The 19,910-nt window shown below is 41.0% G+C and overlaps 2 protein-coding genes and 1 long non-coding RNA gene across 4 annotated transcripts in view; 2 read left to right on the forward strand and 1 right to left on the reverse strand.

The window, feature by feature from the left end:
• pex16 (peroxisomal biogenesis factor 16) overlaps positions 1-3,622 on the reverse strand; it is a 12,262-nt gene extending 8,640 nt beyond the window's left edge. The window contains 7 exon segments of the mRNA XM_082526240.1: positions 288-388; positions 1,078-1,211; positions 2,419-2,495; positions 3,036-3,071; positions 3,284-3,427; positions 3,500-3,569; positions 3,572-3,622. Of these exon segments, the coding sequence (XP_082382366.1) occupies positions 288-388; positions 1,078-1,211; positions 2,419-2,495; positions 3,036-3,071; positions 3,284-3,427; positions 3,500-3,569; positions 3,572-3,607 (598 nt within the window). The 5' untranslated portion in view covers positions 3,608-3,622.
• A 44-nt stretch (positions 3,623-3,666) lies between these two features.
• On the forward strand, positions 3,667-4,325 carry LOC309701986. Its single transcript, XR_014275335.1, has 3 exons — positions 3,667-3,751; positions 3,909-4,152; positions 4,234-4,325. It is a non-coding gene; the product is annotated as an uncharacterized lncRNA (long non-coding RNA).
• Positions 4,326-6,210: 1,885 nt separating this feature from the next.
• On the forward strand, positions 6,211-19,511 carry cars1 (cysteinyl-tRNA synthetase 1). 2 transcript variants are annotated; one of them, XM_082532824.1, is made up of 23 exons: positions 6,211-6,330; positions 7,674-7,901; positions 9,567-9,658; positions 10,770-10,858; positions 10,982-11,078; positions 11,588-11,686; positions 12,200-12,349; positions 12,759-12,899; positions 13,194-13,282; positions 13,380-13,501; positions 13,697-13,809; positions 13,978-14,106; positions 14,253-14,382; positions 14,761-14,864; positions 15,204-15,301; positions 15,432-15,621; positions 15,891-15,959; positions 16,065-16,146; positions 16,270-16,350; positions 16,660-16,727; positions 17,060-17,119; positions 17,202-17,285; positions 17,792-19,511. In XM_082532824.1, exons 1-23 carry the CDS (start codon positions 6,309-6,311, stop codon positions 17,918-17,920), a joined length of 2,466 nt encoding a protein of 821 aa, XP_082388950.1. In that variant the 5' UTR covers positions 6,211-6,308; the 3' UTR covers positions 17,921-19,511. The 2 variants fall into 2 exon arrangements, with proteins under 2 accessions (XP_082388950.1, XP_082388951.1); XM_082532825.1 differs by lacking the exon at positions 7,674-7,901 and having other exon boundaries at positions 6,213-6,330.
• The last annotated feature ends 399 nt before the right edge of the window (positions 19,512-19,910 follow it).

The raw sequence follows: 19,910 nt of genomic DNA on the forward strand, positions 1-19,910 counted from the left end.
TTACTTTTGAGGGAGTCTCTGAGCTTTAGCATACAAGAAGCGCTGCTAGCACGTGTTTACTTTATCAGGCTCTTGCCTTTATTTACTTATTTAGCCCAAGTTACTCAGTTAGTTTCAGCAACTGGGCTAAAATGCTTCCCTGCAGCTCACAATAGAAATGCTAACAGTCAAATGTGACAGGATTCTGGAGCCATTATGAATTCACATCTGATTTTACATTCTTCAATTCAAAACAAAACGTCTCACAGTCATTGAAGGTGCAGGCCATTTTATAAAAGACAACTGACCTTCACCAGCAAAGTCTCCACCTCTGTCAAGGGGGATTATGGGAGGTGAAGTCTGGATGCCAGATTTGTACCACAGAAGAAGCACAATCCGAAAAACTGCCCTGTGAAGGAGTCACATAAGATGTCTGTTCTCAGTCATCCAGGTCACGGTAGTCTAAGGAGCTCGGAAAGAAAAGCGACTGGACTCATTAAAAGTTTCTTGAAGATTTTTCACCGCTCATCTGAGAAGCTTCTTGAAATGTCTTCACTTTAAGAAGTCCAGTCGCTTTTCTTTCCGAGCTCCTCAGAAGTCACATAAAAAGCATTTAAAAACTATTCACAACTTAAGGATTTAAAAAAAGAACAATTATAACCTTCAAAATCTGGAAACAAAAATCACAAATAAATCTAGAGAAAACTTCAAAGAGCACTTTGAAAAGCGTAGTCTTCCACCGAGTCACTCCCAGCTACTCACTACAAGGCCAAAAATATGTGGACACGCAATGAATGCTAAGGTTCTTTTAAATTCATGATGCCAAATTTAAAACCAGTCTTTGTGGAGTCCTTTGACAGCTACACTGTCATGTTGAAACAACCACAAAGATGGAACACCATTTGTCTAACACAGACTATATTTTGTGCCTATGCATTAAAGCAATAGGCACAGAAGGAAAGCTATTGTCCTCCTTTTGAACATGTACAGTAATTTTTACTTTTCCATTTTCCAAAAAAATAACTTAAAATGTAGCCTGTGCAAAATCAGTATCAGTGTTTTATAATTTCAAATTAAAGTCAAGTTTCCAAGCCATACTTAAAAATCTGAATAAGTCCAATGACAAGCCATCGTCCAACTTCACCCCACAGCTTACAGGCCCCCATCTCCAGGAAGACCTCCACATACTCCAGCACAGACAGCCACGTCAGGAGCCTCTGTTGAGAGATGGACTAGAAACACCACAACACAAAGGATGGACGACTTATTAGATGAAAAAGGATGAAACCCTCACTTCTTCCCAGAACAACATCCTGTGCACAGTTTCTGAAGTCTTTGTATAGTTTCTTTACTGAAGGAAACCGTACAGTAAAAGATGGATGCAGCCATGGTGATGTTAGCCATTGGTTTCTCAGCCCATCTATTTGAGCCTCAGTGTTAGTGTTTTGGTTGCTGCAATGTTAGTTTTAAAAACCAGAAGTTAACATATTTGGAAAACAGGGTGGAGTGCTACGTCCTCGGCTCACACTAGCAATGGTTACCAAGCTGCATTCTGAAAGCCGTACAGAAGGAACAGGCAGGCACACTGCTACTCATCACAAGCCAAGCTTCTTGGATGAGCTTTAGCACAATTTAATCACCCGACTATAGTGTTTATGAAGGGAGTACAAAAGTATAAAGACCAAAAACTACTTTGTACCAATCTGGTTTACTGATCATTTGATGCCGGGCATTATGGAGCCTTTGGAATCAGCCTTAAGCAGCTACAGCTGGATATTCAGATGAGAAGGCCTGGCTCACAGTCTCCGCTCTAATTTATCCCAAAGGTGAGGTCAGGACTCTGTGCAGGCCAGTCAAGTTCTTCCACACCAAACTCACTCATCCATGTCTTTATGGACCTTGCTTTGTGCACCGGTGCGCAGTCATGTTAAAACAGGAAGGGGCCATCCCCAAACTGTTCCCACAAAGCTGGGAGCATGAAAATGTCCAAAATGTCTCGGTATGCTGAAGCATTAAGAGTTCCTTTTAATGAAACTAAGGCGCTGAGTGCTTAAAAACACCCGCACACCATAATCCCCCCTCCACCAAACTTTACACTCGGCACAGTCCATCAGACTGCCACCGCTCTAGTGTCCAGTGGCAGCGAGCTTTAAACCACAGAATTCAATGGCCTGGATGGGTAAGTGAATACTTTAGCAGTACAGTGTATTTGTCCTATTGTGCTCTGGTAAATCCTATAGGGTCACTAAAACTATAAAAACTGATCATGGTAACAATAAGTTTTTTTTAAGCATCTCTTTAGAATTTCTAGTTTTTATTGCTGCACCACAAAGGACAGCCATTTCAATTTCACTGCACTCTTCTGCAAAGAGAGTAAATGCTTTTCTTTTCTACTGTACTGTGAGAACTGGTTTTTGTTTGAATGAAAGCAGAGCTCACCACAGGGAAGGTACATCTCAGCCCTTTGCGCAGAATGTGGTCATTGAATAGCACCAGGAGATTGGAGGCAGAGTACACTACAAAGGTAAAAAATGACGATGAAAATATTTGAATAGTACACACCTATATACAGTATGTTCATTTGTGGACACACAATGCTTAGAAAACTGAACAGAATCATAGTGATAATATAACCTGTAAAGTTTCCTCACCGCTCAATGTTAACATCAAATTATAGTCCATTATTATTCTCAAGTAAGTATCCTGTAATATAATTAATCTGCAAACCATTTATGTCCATTATGTAACTGAGGAAAAAAATATTTCAAAAAGTTTTATAATGCTAAAAATAAATAGATGTTTATTTTGTTTCGTATAATGTTTTGGCGCACAGGCTGGGAGAGGGTCACCATTCTCCAATCAATGTAAAACAGGACATAATCTGGGATTTGAGAGAACATGATGTCTCTCCGGAGATCTCTGAGCCTTCTGGCTTTTCAGAATTTATGTATTCATTCATATTTCTTCATTCACATGGCAAACTCCTACTAATATATGAGGCGTTGATGCAAGAAAGAACTAACTAGTCTCTGTGTTGGTCCTTAACATCTACTTACCTAGTTCAGATATTTCATGGGAATCTGTAAATCTCCCTGCAAAATACAAACAAAGAAAACATGCCGTCATTCATTTTGCACTGCACGAGCACTTGTAGCTAGTGTTGCCGAGCTAAAGTGAAACTAACAAGAGATCTGGAGAGTTCACCTCCCAAAAAACAATCATAAGTCCAGTTGAGCTTTTGCATTACTTCTAAACAGAGAACCCTAATCCCAACACACTGTATAAACCTGCTGCTGCGACTGACCTGCGAGCAGGTAAGAGAGAGTGCGCACGGTACTCTCCAGCTGCGCGGTGGCAGCTGGGTTTCTCCTCACATACTCGGTGTAGCGTTCATAAATGCGCGTCACTTTGTCCAGATACTCCTTAACGTGAGACATTTCAGCTTTCTCTGAAAGACACACTCTGCATTTAACCGCTGTGCTCACAACAGACCAGCTAATCTACTTGTGTGACTTCTTACTCCTATATTCCAAAAGTATATCGTAAACGTCCGCTTCTTCTTCTTCTTCTTCTTCTTCCGCCTGCCATTGCTTTTTATTGTCTGTTGGCAAACAGCGAAACGGTGCATTACTCCCACCAACCGGTACGGAGTGTGGACCGAAAAGTAAATGTCTTTCAATATGATCCAGATCAGAGGATTTAACCATCACTGTACCGAGGAGGAGGTTTTGGAGTTGAACTTGTCAGCACCTGACACTCCTGTTAGTGTAATGTAAGATGTTCAACAGTTTCTTCGTCTCCACAGTAATTACTTTTTCCTGTACTGCGTTTCCATGTCATAAATAATGTTCTGTTTAAACTAGTGTGCCCACGTCTGAGTCTAATATGACCATCCTCTCCTGCTCCTTCCTGTTTCTCATTTTTCATAGATTTTCTTTGAACACATGAAAGGCAGTCCTGTTCGTTTAATAATCCTCATCGGTGGATGTCGCATAAAAAGTTAGGACGCGTGCCAAAGTCAGAGGGTAAAAGTGGGACTGTGTTTTTTGTTTTGGGGGGTTTTGCCACAACACCAGAATGACTGCAGGTGTCCCTAAGTTGCGGTTGTGGTACTTCAGCATGTACCTCTAGTGAAGAGGAGCATAAAGGGAGTGAGATTTTTTTAAGTGGCAGGTAATTTCAAATATAGCATTTCTATCAGCTCAACAAAAATCAGCCAACACACAAACTGTTTGTGTGACGTTTGTCTCACAGGTCCAGCTGCTGCATCTCACAGGGAGAGAGAAAAAAGAGCCAACTTCACTCAGAGATGGAGAAAGCTAGGAAAGACAGGACAAGACGGGAAGAAGAGAGGTCAGATCTAAAGGTAAGGACTGATAAGTGATGTTTGATGAACTGGAAATTTGAAGCTTAAAGAACAGTGTGTGACTGGTGCACAGTAGCCGTGGGTTCATGGTCAGAGTTAGGTTAGATCAAGTCAGTAGCGGTTTTTGATACGGGCGACACGGGCGGTTGCCCGGGGCGGCATCACGGGCATCAGCAAAAAAAAAAAAAAAAAATTGCTGGTACTCATGCTGCCCCGACGTCAGCCGGCGCATATTGGGAATGGTACAGGCACCGAGCGGTTTTCTATCGCCCATTTGCTGGGAGTAAGGGCGCCCACCGTTTGCGAGGTGCGCCTGCTGCTTGCGGCGCAGAGAGGAGAGGGCGGGGCGGCGGGGAGCAGCATCTAATAACCAACTCGCAAAATAAAACAAAATAAAAACAAACCAACAAACACGAAAACACCAGACATCATGATACAGACTTATTATTTGCACCGATGTTTTTTTCGAAATTCTATACACGAAAAGTGAGCGCGAGAGTCCTCGGTGCGCCTGCTCACTGCTGAAGTCAAAATAAACTTTATTGTCATCTCCGCTACATACAGTCCAGTATATAGAGAGACAAGATGACGAGGCTCCAGTTACAGCAGTGCAAGTAAACAAACAATCAATATAAGAAAAGTAAGAAAATAAAAATACACTTTAGGATTAGGGGTAAAGGGAGTGTTCGCCCAGGGCGCCAAACAGGCCAGGACCGCCCTGGATCAAGTGTAGCAGAGATTCAAATGAATTTTAGCTGATGATCCACTGACTGAATTCCACCTTCATAAAACTTTATACCATTTAGAAAAAAGACTGCATAAACAAGATACTGTCAGTGTAGAGGATGGAAATCAGCCAGGACAACTCATGAAACACCTGCTAACACCTTGTTGAATTAATTTGTGTAAATCCACAAAGAGCAGCAGGTCATTTGATCACAGCCTAAGAAAATATACTGGAGCTCTCAATAGAAGTTATTGTGTTATTATACTTTTCCCCACATTGAGCCATTACAGCCAATTTTAGGGTTCCTCCACCTGCTGAATCCCACTTTAACCCCTGACTGTACCCTGTTTAAAGGCAACGTCACCCTCTACAATGTAGAGTCTACAATGTAGGCAACAAAAACTAGATATATATTTTTTATTTTCTTTCTTTTTTTCAGATTCTGTTTAACTATAGAATCTCGGTACTTTTCCACTGAGATTTAAAACCACATTCCAAGAAATCATTTTTAAAAAATTTTTCCAGCTCGTGCCCATATAACTTAAGCTTGATTGATCATCAACTTTTCCTTAAAAGTTCTAGGATGCTGCTCTGTTCTAGGATGCCCTCTGGACCCAGTGGAGGTGGTGAGTGACAGGGGAATGGCGGCTAAGCTGTCATCCCTGTTGGACAACGTCTCCCACCCCATGCAAGAGACTCTGACAGCACTGAGCAGCTCCTTCAGTGGGAGACTGCGGCACCCACGGTGTGGGACGGAGAGATTTCGCAGGTCTTTCCTCCCCACTGCTGTCAGACTCCACAACAAAGACTTTTGCAGCTGATCAAACCCTCACATGTGCAATAAGACTGCTATATGTGCAATTCTTGTACAATTCTTCTTCTGACGAAGTTGTACTTTTGTATTTTCTTACTCAGTTGTATATAGCATTTGTATTTCTATTTTATTCTATTGTATATAGTATTTTATTTTATTGCATTGCATTCCAGTGTCTTAAACAAACACACACACACACACACACACACACACACACACACACACACACACACACACACACACACACACACACAGAGAGAGAGAGAGAGAACAAAAACAAAAAACATTGAGTGTACCATCATTTATGTCCGCCAGCTCTCAGGTTCAAACACTTTGGTTCCTATTCCTACCGTCGTTTATACGGGTTCTTCTTCCGGGCACGTTATTGTTGCATCAGCATCCAGCCTTTGATTACTGTGACAATGTCGGCTTCGGGTGATCCGGGTACAGTAAATAATATATGGTGTTTGCTTTATGGGTTCGTTAGTTGAAAAACCGCATAAAGCTATGACAGCACAACCTAACGCATTTTGATGAAGTGTCACAGCGAATATGCTAACGCTCAGGCTAGCTAATATGTAGAGCTGTGTCCCAAAGTCTGCAGTTGAGCCGCTTAGCTAAAGGAAACACTGTCAATGAGTGACAAGCCGAATTTCATATAAAAAATACAGCTTAAACTAATACTTAATACCTCGGCATAAACACAGGGCAGCAAATACTATTTAGCAATTTGTCTGCGTTTAAAAAAGGTCTTCGGCTCATTTGTCCAGTCAAACAGGATGTTATGAAGTAACTACAGTTTATTCTCTTTTATTTGTTTATAGTGTTTTAGTGAACCTATTCCTGTGTGATGTGTGGGGTGTTTTTGTTGAACTGTGGTTTGTTTAAGTCTATGTTCGGGTTTAAGTTCCATCTTCTTTCGTGTCATCTTTAAGAAAATTATTAGCATCCGACAGTATCGCCTTTTTGTTTGATATTTTTACAAAGGTTTATGGAAAGCATTGAAATTATTGTTATTATTATTACTACTACTACTAGTAGTAGTAGTATAACTTAGCCTGTTATGAGAAACACTGTTAACGTTTTCAAGTGCTTACTGTGATTTTTACTCTCAGGTCAGTAATTTAAATTTTATACAGCACAACAATGAAATAAAACAGTCGAGGTGTGATTAAAGTGCAGACTTTCAGCTTCAAGTTAAGAAGGAAATGAACCTAAAATAACTAAGAAATTGCTTATTAGTACGTTCCTAATTTACCTTTAAATCAGTGAAACCTGACCCTTTAAAACATTGGTAACATTAACAGTTTTACCAATATTTGCTGTATTTATTTTCCTTGATTGATATAAAATGTGTTCCTGTCCAAATACTTGTTGACCTGCAGTTAGAATTACAGCTCAAATAGTAACACAGTATGAAAATCACGGGTTGCTTCTATAAGACATGTAACCTGCACCCTTAATTACATTTTTTTCTCCATCTTTTGCTTTCTCCTGTTTCCACTCAGTGCTTGCACCTCTTTTGTTTTCTTATACATATATAAGGTTCTCTGTGAGTGGCTAAAGGCCAGTGTTATTCAGCATTAGTTCTGCTAGGCTATGTTTGGGTAGCGAGTAGTTTCATTTAACTCACTCATAAGTGCAGTTTACTTTGGACGTGTGCTGACTTTCCAACTGATCGAGTAATTCTTGGCTCTGACCAAAGTCATTAGTCTCATTGGTTATTCCACTGTCCAGTGGAGTAAGGTGGTAATTCTTTGCGAACATTTGCCCTCTTGTTTCTGCAGCCTTTGAGTATGGCTTCTTGCTACAGATAAGTGAGGAGGCTGCACTGACAGTGGCCCTGAATGACTACCTAACCTCACGCAGCTACCTGGCTGGGTTCAGCCCCACCCAGGTCGACCAGAAAGCCTTTAAGCTCCTCCACAGACCCCCAGATCCACAACATGTCCACGCTCTGCGCTGGTACAGACACATAGCAGCCCTGCAACAGGACCTCAACCCAGAAAGCAGCAGTGAGTAGAAAGCTGAAGGCATGAACAGGCTAGATGTGGTCCTGCGCCTGCTGGCCGTGGATGTGGAGGCACTCTGAGGCTGTGACGTGCCCTCTTAAACAAACTGACTCTCAGCATGAACTAAGGCTTCCTTTGCAGGCACTGGAATGAACTCTGTTTTAGCTTGCACTTTTGATGTCAGTCATAGCAACTTGATGTGTGTGGTACCTGCAGCTAAGCGCTGAGGAGACTCGCGTTATCGCTGTGTAAACACGGCAGCAACAGCTGGTGAAGAACCCCACAGGCAAATACTCTTTGTTCCCATACCTGGCTAAATAGCTTAATATTAATAAGGACAACTTTACAAAAAATGTAAAACATCATGAAAAGAAAGAGTAACTGATGATAGAACACAGAAATGTTTATTTATTAATCTAAACGATGTGTAAGAGCGTACTTGGTTACGTGGCTGATGTGAGTGGGAGTGAAACTCTTATTAAAAAAGCCAGTAAATAGTAAATTTGACCTATTACGCTCACTTTCATCGCTGTATTTTTATCCGGGGACTCCAGTGTGTTGTTTTGCTCATCTGATGCTGTGCCAGTCTCGGATGTCTAGATTTCCTTCATTTCTTTCACCTTCACTTTCCATTTAACTCTGCTGTGTTACTGGAAAATTCCATTCTTCTTTACAAGGACACAGTAGACACGATAGATGTAAGTTTGGGGTCTGAAAGGTGAAGCAAAACCAGAAATGCTTCAAAACTGTATATTTTTAAAAAATTTATTTTTACCATGTGGTTGTTAAAAGACTTCTGGTTCTGTAGACTTCTGGGGACAGCAGCCTCCCTCACTCTGTGTCCTCAGTGGAGTTTCCTGGGGAGTTCTTGGGCTTACCTGCTTCTTTTGGTCGGGGTTATCAAAGATATGTTCGCCAGCTATGACCAGTGACTCTGGCCATGTTAAATAAACGTGTTGACCATTAGCAATCTTAAGCACAATGTGTCCACTTGAAGTTGTTTTTTAACTAATCATATGGGGTATCTAACTATTTTTAGATTCCATATTCTAGCAGGGTTGCACTGCTTGTGAACAGTACTTGTGCTTTCCCTTTGTGCAGACTGCATCAACTCTTTTTCTGATGCGCTGTGTGGATGTTGAACCCTGCCTTTGAGCAAATATTTGACTGGAAATTGAAGCTCAGTAGGTAGACACAGTGACAGAAGTTCAGACTAAAGAGGAAATATTTTCTTTTGTTGACACTGATGAAGAGGAAACTTTATTGTGTGTCTTTGATAAGAATGGGATGATGAGAATATTTATATTTATTGTTAACTACTGTTGAAATATCACACTCCTCAGCACTGCACTAGAACCTATAACAGATTTCTGTCATTGCTTTACTTTAACTATTTCAAGCAAAAATAAATCCATTTACATGTGTCACAGTTTTTGAACCATTATCACAGCACTGGGCATCAGTTCTTTGCTCTTTCACTGTCTCATGTTATCTGACGTGAGCTCTGAGTCACTGTCTTATTGGTAGCCTTTATTGATTAGTCTTATTAATTAGCCCTAATGGAACATGATGTCACCAAAGCATCCATATGAATAGCTTCGACAGAGGTAGAACCCCTTTTCTTATGATGTGAAAACTGAAATTGTCCCTTGTTCCTTTCTTTTTTAGTCAAAGGAAAGCGTGTCCAGCCTCCTTGGTCTCCACCAGCAGGAACAGATGTTCCTCAGCTGCGACTCTACAACAGCCTGACAAGAGCAAAGGTAGAGACGAATGTAAAGCGCACATCAGTGCTGGTGTTGCTGGGAAATGAGGTCCTCGTGAAGTCGCTACATTAGATACCGCATCCCTCAATGTATATATAGCCACAGGCTGGACAGAGTCAGTTTTATTTATACTCATGCAGTGATGTGAAATTGAAACGATAAGCTATGATTTGCAGGCAAATTAAGATTATGAGGCCTGTTAAAGTTACAAGGGATTAATAAGGGGCTGCAACAATTCACCGAGTAACTCGAATAACTTAAAAAATAATCGATGCAAATTTTGTGCTTTGGCGCTTCGTTTATTACACGAAGCATCTGTAGCTCTCGGTTTCTGCCATGTAACTGTGAGCGTTTCGCCCACATTTGTGACTAACAATTGGAGCTGCAATAGAAACGTATGTAGGAGCAGACATGGGAATAAAAGTATGACCGTGCACGTCATCCATTGGACAGGTGGGCAGCCTGACGCAGGGCTAAACCACTGAAGCAAACACAATTCTAAAGAGTCTGTGATCGTTACTGTACAACTTATAAAAAGAAAGAATGCATATATATTTAGATTATTTCATTCAAGTTTTTAATAGTGACAGGATTTAAAGCCTCACTGTTTTCCAAAGTATGCAATCCAGGTATGGTTTAAAGAAGTTATAGTCACATTTCTTTTGACTGATGTATCTTGTGACAGATGTGCTCTCATTCTTGGTATAGAATGCAGCACTTTCACTTCACATTTGTAGATTTAATGCATATTTTTATAGTCTGCTTGCATTTTGCCACATGCACACACAACTGGTTTCCAGATGATTTTAAGTGTAGCGAGATGGTCTTTAGCTTAAGGCTCTTTGTGGGGCTGATAAACATGCCCGTATTTCTTAGATGAGCGTTAGTCTGGCACAACCAGACTGTTCTGGATCAGGAAGAAGTCTCGACTGAAAAAACAAACGTAGAAATAAAACCATCTATGCAACCTAATCTCTCGCTGTGGCTCTCGTTTCTATTACACTGCATTTAAAAATCCCGCTGCCACCAGTAAGATACATTTTTATCAGATTTTTTTATTTTAAAGTATTTGTTATCCTCATTTAAGTTCATAACCTCCATGTTTCAGGAGCTGTTTGTTCCTCAGAAAGGGAATAAAGTAACATGGTACTGCTGTGGTCCTACAGTGTACGATGCCTCCCACATGGGACATGCCAGGTAAGCAAGATCAGAGGAATTTAAGCACTGAAATTCTGGGTTGGAAATGATCCTTCATATAGCGAGACTGTTATATTTTTTTCTATTACAACAACATTTTAATGAATAATTTGCTTTATGCAGATCCTACATATCCTTTGATATTCTGCGAAGGATACTGAGGGACTACTTCAAGTATGATGTGATCTACTGCATGAACATTACAGACATAGATGACAAAGTAAGTCTGCTTTGATGTGTTTTAGATGTTTTTAATTTTTTTAATAAAGGTTTTTGCATGAAATGTGGGAGCTGGGTTGTCCAAGCTCATCTGTGTCTGTAATGATTAATGCAGCCCTGTTGAAATAAGTGCAAGGTCCTTGTTAACATTCACATGTTCACACATCTGTCTGTGTGTTTATAGGCAGGTAAAAACAGGTTCAGCTTGTAAGCTGACATGTCTCTGAGAAGTTATGGCAGGAATTCAGGGTCTTGTGATGACCTAATTAGACAGGGGGAAAACATAAATGTACACATGCAGGTTTTCAGCTGCTCAGAAAATTAGGAGCTGATTTGTATTTGTTGTTTTGTAATGGGCTAAACGGGCGTCAGGACTACAGGACAGGCCAGTTTAGCACCCAGACTGTCCTACTATGGAGCTGATGTTGCAATACATGCAGAATGCTTTTGAACTTTTGGCATAAGCAAACTCTGCTGTTTTGGTTTATTATTGGGATATTCTTCTTTCAGATCATTAAAAGAGCCCGGCAGAATTACCTTCTGGACCAGTACAAAGAGAAACAGCCACAAGCGGCTCAAATACTGCAGGATGTGCTCAGCGCCAGAACGGTGAGACAGGTTTAAGCCCTGGATGCACTGCACCTGTGTGAAGTACTTATTGATCTGACAGTGATGGTGTAAATCTTCTCTCTTTGTTTTCATTGATCGCACAGCATGTATCTCTCTGGAGATTATTGGTCATTATTTAGCGAGGCAGATAATTCAAATAACACAAAACAGAACTGTGCAGTACTTAGTAAAACAGATAAATACTGCGTTAATGTTAAACATTTATGTCACTGAGTTTATAATATCAGAAGATCTAGTTGCAAACCTCCTCCTACAACAACTCTGCTCCATCGGCAGGCTCTGTTGGTTTCCCTATGGGTTGTATCAGTGTTTGTGAAGTAGCAGCTGGTTAACCACAGCATGCACAAACACTAGACTCTATAGACACAAGCATCAGTACACCCTGTACTGTAGCTAGTAGAAGTCCAAGCTTCAGCTCTATCTAAAAACAGAGACAAGCTGAAAGTTTTTTTAATTTCTGTGGATTTCTGTGTGTTATTCTGCCAATTCCAGCCGTTTCAGGCCCAGCTGGCTTCCACCACAGACCCGGACAAGAAGCAGATGCTGGAAAGGCTGGACAGTGCAGTTACAGCCAGTCTGCAACCGCTGCAAGCAGCAATGGAGAGCAAAGCCGCAGATGAAGTCATACGACCTCTGGCACACGTGAGTCTGTTCTGATGTGGTGGCAACTTCAGAGAAATATCACTAGAAATACAGAAAATGCTTTTTTTGTTTTTATTTTGTTTGCTTTTTGTGCTTCCAAAATAACTGCAGCAGATTCATGGATAGATGGTCAGTGCTCTACATTTACAACAGTGGGAGGACAGATTAGCTTTATTACTGCTTGTATTCACTGCCACCATTTGGGATTAGTAACTCAGGGTTAGTGTGACTGATCTGAGTTCCAACTAGGAACTCCACCCAGTTTTACCAGGTCTGCACCAAGAACTAATAAGGATCGTTTTATCACTAGAATCCTGCAAAACTACTCTGTTAATAGTGACCACGAATAAAAGTGTGGAGCTGGAAATGAGCTCAACAAGTCCAATTGAATTGTCTTTTCTTCCCCAAGGTGTTGTTGGAGAATTCCAAGGACTTGCTGGCAGACTGGTTGGACAAACAATTCGGAAGTCACGTCACAGAGAATTCCATCTTCTCCCTTCTCCCTAAATACTGGGAAGAAGACTATCACAAAGATATGAAAGCACTCAATGTAAGTATAAAAAAGCCAAATGATCTTTTGATTTTCTGAGAAAATCTCTTAAAGGAATTAAATAAACGCCCCCTGTAAAAATCCAACATGTGTAAAGAAACTTTTTCTATGACTTGTTCAGTTTTACTTGTGTTGTTGAACGTTACCGTTTCTGAGATAACAATGGCTGAAACTGCTCTGTCCAAACTTCTGTTACTGGAAGGACACTATGTCTAAAATATCATTGTTAAAATGTGCTTTGAAATCAGCATTTTCCTGCTGTAACTGGATTTAAGTTGTCATTTTGGCACACAGGTTCTTCCCCCTGATGTCCTTACTCGAGTCAGTGAATACGTGCCTGAGATCGTGGAGTTTGTGAGGAAAATAGTTTCAAATGGTTATGGGTGAGGAAGATGCCGCCGCTGTTCACGATTTGTGTCGTACCGAACGAACTGCTTGCATCGCTGTCGCTATAGTTACTTGTTTCTCTGGTGTCTGCAGGTACGAGTCAAACGGTTCAGTATACTTTGACACCTTGAAGTTTGATTCCAGTCCGCAGCACTCGTACGCTAAACTGGTGCCGGAGGCGGTCGGCGATCAGAAAGCTTTACAAGAGGGAGAAGGTACACTTATAAAACAAGCACCACACAACAGGTGCAGACATGCCCGACAACAGACAACAGGTCGGGGATTTTCAGTGCTTGACTCAGTGAGAGCAGAAGAGATTCACCAAGATTTCCCTCCTACCAATATTTGAGTAGAGAATAAGTACAATGTTCAGTTTTTAACCTGTTGTCGTTGTTTTCCTGGCTCTGTAGGAGATCTGAGCATTTCTGCAGAGAGACTAAGTGAGAAAAAGTCACCGAATGACTTTGCATTGTGGAAAGCCTCCAAGCCTGGAGAACCATCATGGGGCTCTCCATGGGGGAAGGTGAGCCTTCATTTTCAGAGGCTTTAAAGACCGTGTGATCATCCTTTGCATTTAAAGCTTTTCTTTTATATAAACGTGAAAGTGTCATTTGAGGCTCTGTGAAATGGAACGAGAATTTGTACTTATGAGAAAGGAAGTCATCGGTGTTTTCTTTGAATGTTCTGACAGGGAAGACCCGGGTGGCACATTGAATGTTCAGCCATGGCTGGCTCTATCTTGGGCGAGTCGATGGACATCCACGGGGGAGGGTTTGATCTGCGATTCCCTCATCATGACAACGAGCTGGCTCAGTCAGAGGTAACTGTTGCAGAAAATGTGTTCCTGTTTACTATGTAAATGCCTGACGTAACACACACTTTGAAACATCCTGAATGTGTTTAAAGCCGTTTCCAGTGATGAAGGGTAAAACCTGTTATGACCACAGTTGCTTGTGCTGCTTACAGGCGTTCTTTGAGAACGATTACTGGGTCCAGTACTTTCTGCACACCGGGCACCTGACAATCTCAGGCTGCAAGATGTCAAAGTCTCTGAAGAATTTCATCACGATCAAGGACGCCTTGGCGAAGAACACAGGTGATACATGTGTTCCTGCTTTGTAGACTGCATCACTTGAGCATACATCACCGTTAATAAACTGTCAGGGAGTTTTTCCAGCTATGAGGCTGCACAAACTGTCACAGCTCAAAGCCAAAATCATCATTTTAACAGCAAACTGAATGCTGCTGGGGGTTCCCATGATGCGTTTCTTCTTCAGACATACTTTTTCACTTATTATCTGTTTATACACCACTTTGCATTTAATTATTATTGAATGCAATGGTTCCCTCTCTCACCCCAACAGCAGTTGTTACTTATTTTATATCTGAAGAGAAACACGTTATCCATAATGAACACTAAGTTCTTCAGTTAGAGTAGAACTATTTAACGGTCTCACTGTTTGTCTCCACGCAGCACGTCAGCTCCGTCTGGCTTTCTTGATGCATTCCTGGAAGGACACTCTGGACTATTCTTCTAACACGATGGAGTCAGCCGTCCAGTACGAGAAGTTTATGAATGTAGGTGAAAGCAAGAACAAAGACAGTGTTGGAAGATTTGTCTGTTTTGTGTTGATCTGTTTTTGTTTTGTTTGTTATTTGTAGCTTGTACTCACTACAGCCTGTACATACTTATAGTTATAGAATATTCATAACATACTTCATACCGTGTACATTATAACATACCATAATAGACCCATTTCTGTAATATACTTACATATCTATATTATTGCTAATATATATTGTAATATATCTATATCACTAAGCACTTCTGGATGGATGCAAACTGCATTTCGTTGCCCTGTACCTGTGCATGTGCAATGACAATAAAGTTGAATTCTATTCTATTCTATTTGAAAGGAGTTCTTCCTGAATGTGAAAGACATCCTGCGTGCGCCTACTGACATCACTGGTCAGTTTGAGAAGTGGGAGACGGCAGAGGTGGAGCTCAACAACAGGTGAGAGAGCGACTCGGTAGATTAGAAGACCAGTTTGTTGTTCTTCATCAAAATTTGCACTTTCAGAGTTGTGTGCGTGCAAACACAACACATTCATACTTAAAACTAAAAAGTGACTTGTGTTGTGTAGTTTCTGTGACAGGAAGTCTGCCGTCCACGAGGCTCTGTGTGACAACGTGGACACCCGCACTGCCATGGAGGAGATGAGAACGCTGGTCAGCCAAAGCAACGGTTACATTGCCAGCAAGAAGAGCGTCAAACTCAGGCCCAACCGCATGCTGATGGAAAGTATTGCTGCGTACCTCACCAACATGCTGAAGGTGAGCACGTTTCTGCTGCTGCGTTTATCGTTTCACAGCTCTCAGAATAATGAATTTTACAGAACACCTTGATTCTGTGTGGAGGAGAAATCATGCTGTTTGTTCTTATCTCATTTATACAACATGCCTCATTCATCCATTCACACACATGAAAGTGGATGTGATACACTTTGTTACTTCTCCAAGTTAAGAAACAACTCCATTACTGGGCAAAGTCAGTGTGGAGATGCCTAACAAACCCTTCAAATGAAACTTTTGTTGTTGTCTAGATATTTGGTGCAGTTGAAGGATCGGACCCCATAGGTTTTCCCATGGGTGGACAGAGTCAGAGTGTTGATGTAAGTGAACTGGTTTTCACTTTTTGTGATTGAATTGTGTCTCTTGTGGCATTATTATTATGAGAAATGTACTGCATATGAAAAATTCCCCTTAATTGTCCACAGCTGGAGAGCGCAGTGATGCCATACCTCACAGTGCTGTCAGATTTTAGAGAGCGCGTCCGCAAAATTGCTCGAGAGCAGAAAGGTAAGAACATGCGCTTTAAACAAAACTGTTTACTTTATAACTCAAAACATCACCTCCATGTTGAATCAGAGAGAACTGAAACATGAAATTCTTCTTCTTTTTTTTCTTTTCTTACTTATTCAGTGACAGAGCTGCTGCAGCTCTGCGATGTTGTCCGTGACGACATGTTGCCAGAGCTTGGAGTACGTCTGGAAGATCACGAAGGTAAGATGTCTGTGTTTGAAGTTATAGAGATAAAGAATCGGCTCAGGTTTTGATCTTCCTCATCAGGTCTGCCTCCTTTGCGCAGCCGTCTGTGGACTGGGTTAGTTATTACTGGAATAAACTGGCTACGTCTGTGTCACGAAATCATTATCCGCTCCATTCATCACATCTTTATGACTGCAGCGCAGTAAGATGCCCTGCTCAATAAATCCGAGCCTTTACTCTCTTCGTAAGAATGTAAAAAAGTTCTGACCTTGTTTCGTTCTTACAAAGTGAAGAGTGTTGGAAAATAAAGTGGTTGTGTTGCAGGCCTGCCCACTGTGGTGAAGCTAGTGGACAAGGAGACATTACTGAAGGAGAGAGAGGAGAAGAAGAGGGTAAGAGAAGACATCATCACACATCGAGTGCATGTCTGGAGCAGTTTAGGTCCTAAGATTGACAGGAGATAATTTATCCCAATTTAAAGTAAACGATAAGCCAGAAAAAGAAGTGCCCCCTCCCAAAACTGAAGGACGCTGAGTTTCCAAGGATATAAGGACGGGCATTTCAACATCTAACAGCTAGTTTGTTCAGACAAAAGAAATTCTTAGCTGATTTACAATTTTAACAGAAGTCCACTGCAAGCCTTCATTTTTATGTAAAATTGTTTTTTAAAAATGCAAACATGTGTTTTAAAACATTTCACACAATAAAATTCCATCTTTCACAGATGGAAGAAGAGAAGAAAATGAAGAAGCTAGAGGCTGCTAAGAAGAAACAGGAGCAAGAGGTCAGTCTGATGGTTTATATAGACAGTGACCTTCTGCGTTTGTGTCATCAGGGAAATCTTCATGTTTCTGTTACTGTTGCAGATGGCGAAACTGGCCAAGATGAAGATCCCTGCAAGCGAAATGTTTCGCAGTGAAACAGACAAATACTCAAAATTCGATGAAACGGTAAGTCCTTATTTTACCTCCCATGCTTAATTTTTCATGAGAAGAACCTGTTAAGCTGGTGCCATGTTGGTGGTGAGGCTCGTGGGCCCTGATGACCTCAGGAATCTGTTGCTGAGGGCTTAAAACCTGGGATATCTAGGAAAGCAAAGACAAAGATTAGCACCCGGTACTCCAGGTCGTGAGGTGGTCACGGGGCCAACGACCCCACGCCACGAAATCATGAAGTTACAGCAATAAAAGTGGGGATTTGGTGCTCACAGCTAGACGTGTGCCTGAGGTCAATGACGTGATGCGGATCCAAGAGTAGGAAAGACCTAGCTCACGGGGATTTGCTTGTACAGACATGAATGTCCTTATTTGAAATGACATCAGTGTAACTGTGTGTGCGTCAGAACTTGAGGAAAATTCAGAAAGGTAATTTAAAAGTTACCATGGAAACGACAGCTCACAAACCGTGTCAACCTGAAAAGCTTTAAAGGTGTGTTTGGTTTTGTCGCCGTTAACAGGGTTTCCCCACTCATGACGTTGAAGGGAAGGAGCTCAGCAAAGGTCAAGCCAAGAAGCTCCGCAAGCTCTACGAGACCCAAGAAAAGTTACACAACGAGTATCTACAGATGAACCAAAATGGCAACTGATTCTGCCGTTCAGCCAATCCATCCACACCGCAGGGAAGAACTATAGAATAAATAATAAGGCCAGAGCTTCATTCTGTCTCCTCTTCATCCTACTTTGGTTCAGGAAACCGACGTGTGTGTGGATTGTGTTTTGTCCATTTACGTAACAGTTACATTTACATTCCATAACCATGCAATATGAGAGAAAACCACCACCCGACATGACTTTGTTCTTGCTCTGTTGGAGGTTGGACGTCTTTCACAACAGTAAAATCAAAGCAACAGGTAATAAAGTGGGATTTTGATGATGTGGCGGTGCAGCCTCTGTTAGCAGTGTATGTTTTTCTTGAAACTCTGTGATACTGCCATTTGTTCAAGTATTAAAGCCTTTTTTAACAGTTAGTGCTTTCATGAATTAAAGATGCTAAATGGGTGGCTAGCGGATTAATGGGAAACACCAGCTTTAAGTGGGTTTTTTTTTTTTCCACCATGAATCTTTGGGACAGCTTCATTAAGATACCCCGGAGGAAGGATTTAAAACATTTAAATTTCAGAGGCCACTTAAGAAACTAGGACTGTTGTGGAGGGCTGCACCAGCTTAGAAAGAGATCAAATGAATACACAGTAGAACTGAGTTCAGCTTGTTGTTTCATACACTTTATCCTGCTGATCAGCAGTGTGTGATATATCACTCTGTGTTTTTGACCTTTTACCTCACGGGTCTGTTAAAGTAACTATGTTGTGTCATTCAAATATAGTTCATTTTTATGCAAATATGCATTTGTCAAAGGGACTTTTGCCTTTGCTAAGAACTGGATCAAATTTTCACCCCTAACAGGGAAACGACCATTGAATTCATTGTTTCAGTTGTAGAGGTGACTTGTAACAGAAACCATTAGATGGTTTGTGTCTTTCTCAATACCTGTGTCACCTTATACAAGAGTTACCTTGAAAAGCTAATAAAGTATGGTGGACATTTTTATTTTAATTGGATGTACCCTCATTTAGGAGCATATGGAGGAAAACTAGATGCCTCCTGCCCTTAAGTTAAAAGCAATTGCCTCATGGTTGCAGAAAATTAGTGGTACATTATACCCTGCTGTGCTTGGAGCACATGGGAACACAAGTGATGTGTTTTGGTTTTTTTTTTTTTGGTTTTTTGTTTTTATAACTAACTGAACAAAGAGAATCTGTTGGTCCTTTCACTACCCTGAACCTCACACCTCGGACCCCATCGATTCAGCAATTCCTTAAAACATCTGGGTTCTTTATTTTGTGCCATCTCAACAAAGGGACATTTTCACAGGCCATTTCCAGCTGTGGCATAATGAAACGCTGTGAGATCAAGAAGTGGAATTGAAAATAGAAAATGCCACCAAACTCTCGAGCAGCTGGTTTTTGTTTTTCTTTTAAAAGTCACACTGGGACAATTTAACCCCTGCAACCTGTTGCATGGGTTCTTGTGGCTTGAGTAACATCACATGGCAAAGTGCATTTTGTTATTCAGCCGTCCTTCAGGGGTTTGCATTTTTGTACTACGTGTTCTCCATATCTGTGGTTATAAGATGACTTGAATTGATTTAAGGGATGCTCAAATAAAGAGTAAGCGAGTGCAGTGCTGTATGATTACGTGGTCAGCTTTGTGACATGCTGTGACTGTGGATTCATGTTTAAGCTCCTAATAGGGAGATAATTTCATTATGCCAGTGGTTGACAGATCAGAAGAATACCAGCCCAAGTAAACATGAAGGTGATTCAATACTTCTGCATCAGTCACTTATTTTGCTGATTTAAATGAACGTAAAATATGACATGTAAGGTTTCAAATGTGGTTCTAATTTGAAGTTCACAAATTTGGGTTGCAGCTTTAATATTTAATAAAAATGCATGTATTTCTGTGTCAAACGTGGCCTGGCCCACATGGAAAACACAGTGGAGTCTGAAGGCATCTTGAAAATCATTCATATTTTCTTGCAAATTCAGAAATAATGAGAACTTTTAAAGGTTGCTT

Source organism: Aulonocara stuartgranti (genome assembly GCF_965226115.1).
Source record: "Aulonocara stuartgranti genome assembly, chromosome: 1".
Lineage (NCBI taxonomy): Eukaryota > Metazoa > Chordata > Actinopteri > Cichliformes > Cichlidae > Aulonocara > Aulonocara stuartgranti.

Excerpts from the sequence above, each read along its gene's own strand:
- cars1 (XM_082532824.1), top strand. The coding sequence starts at position 6,309 with ATGTCGGCTTCGGGTGATCCGG. Across the intron at positions 7,902-9,566 it reads CCTCAACCCAGAAAGCAGCA|TCAAAGGAAAGCGTGTCCAG; the intron begins GTGAGTAGAAAG and ends TTTCTTTTTTAG. Across the intron at positions 16,351-16,659 it reads ACGTCTGGAAGATCACGAAG|GCCTGCCCACTGTGGTGAAG; the intron begins GTAAGATGTCTG and ends GTTGTGTTGCAG.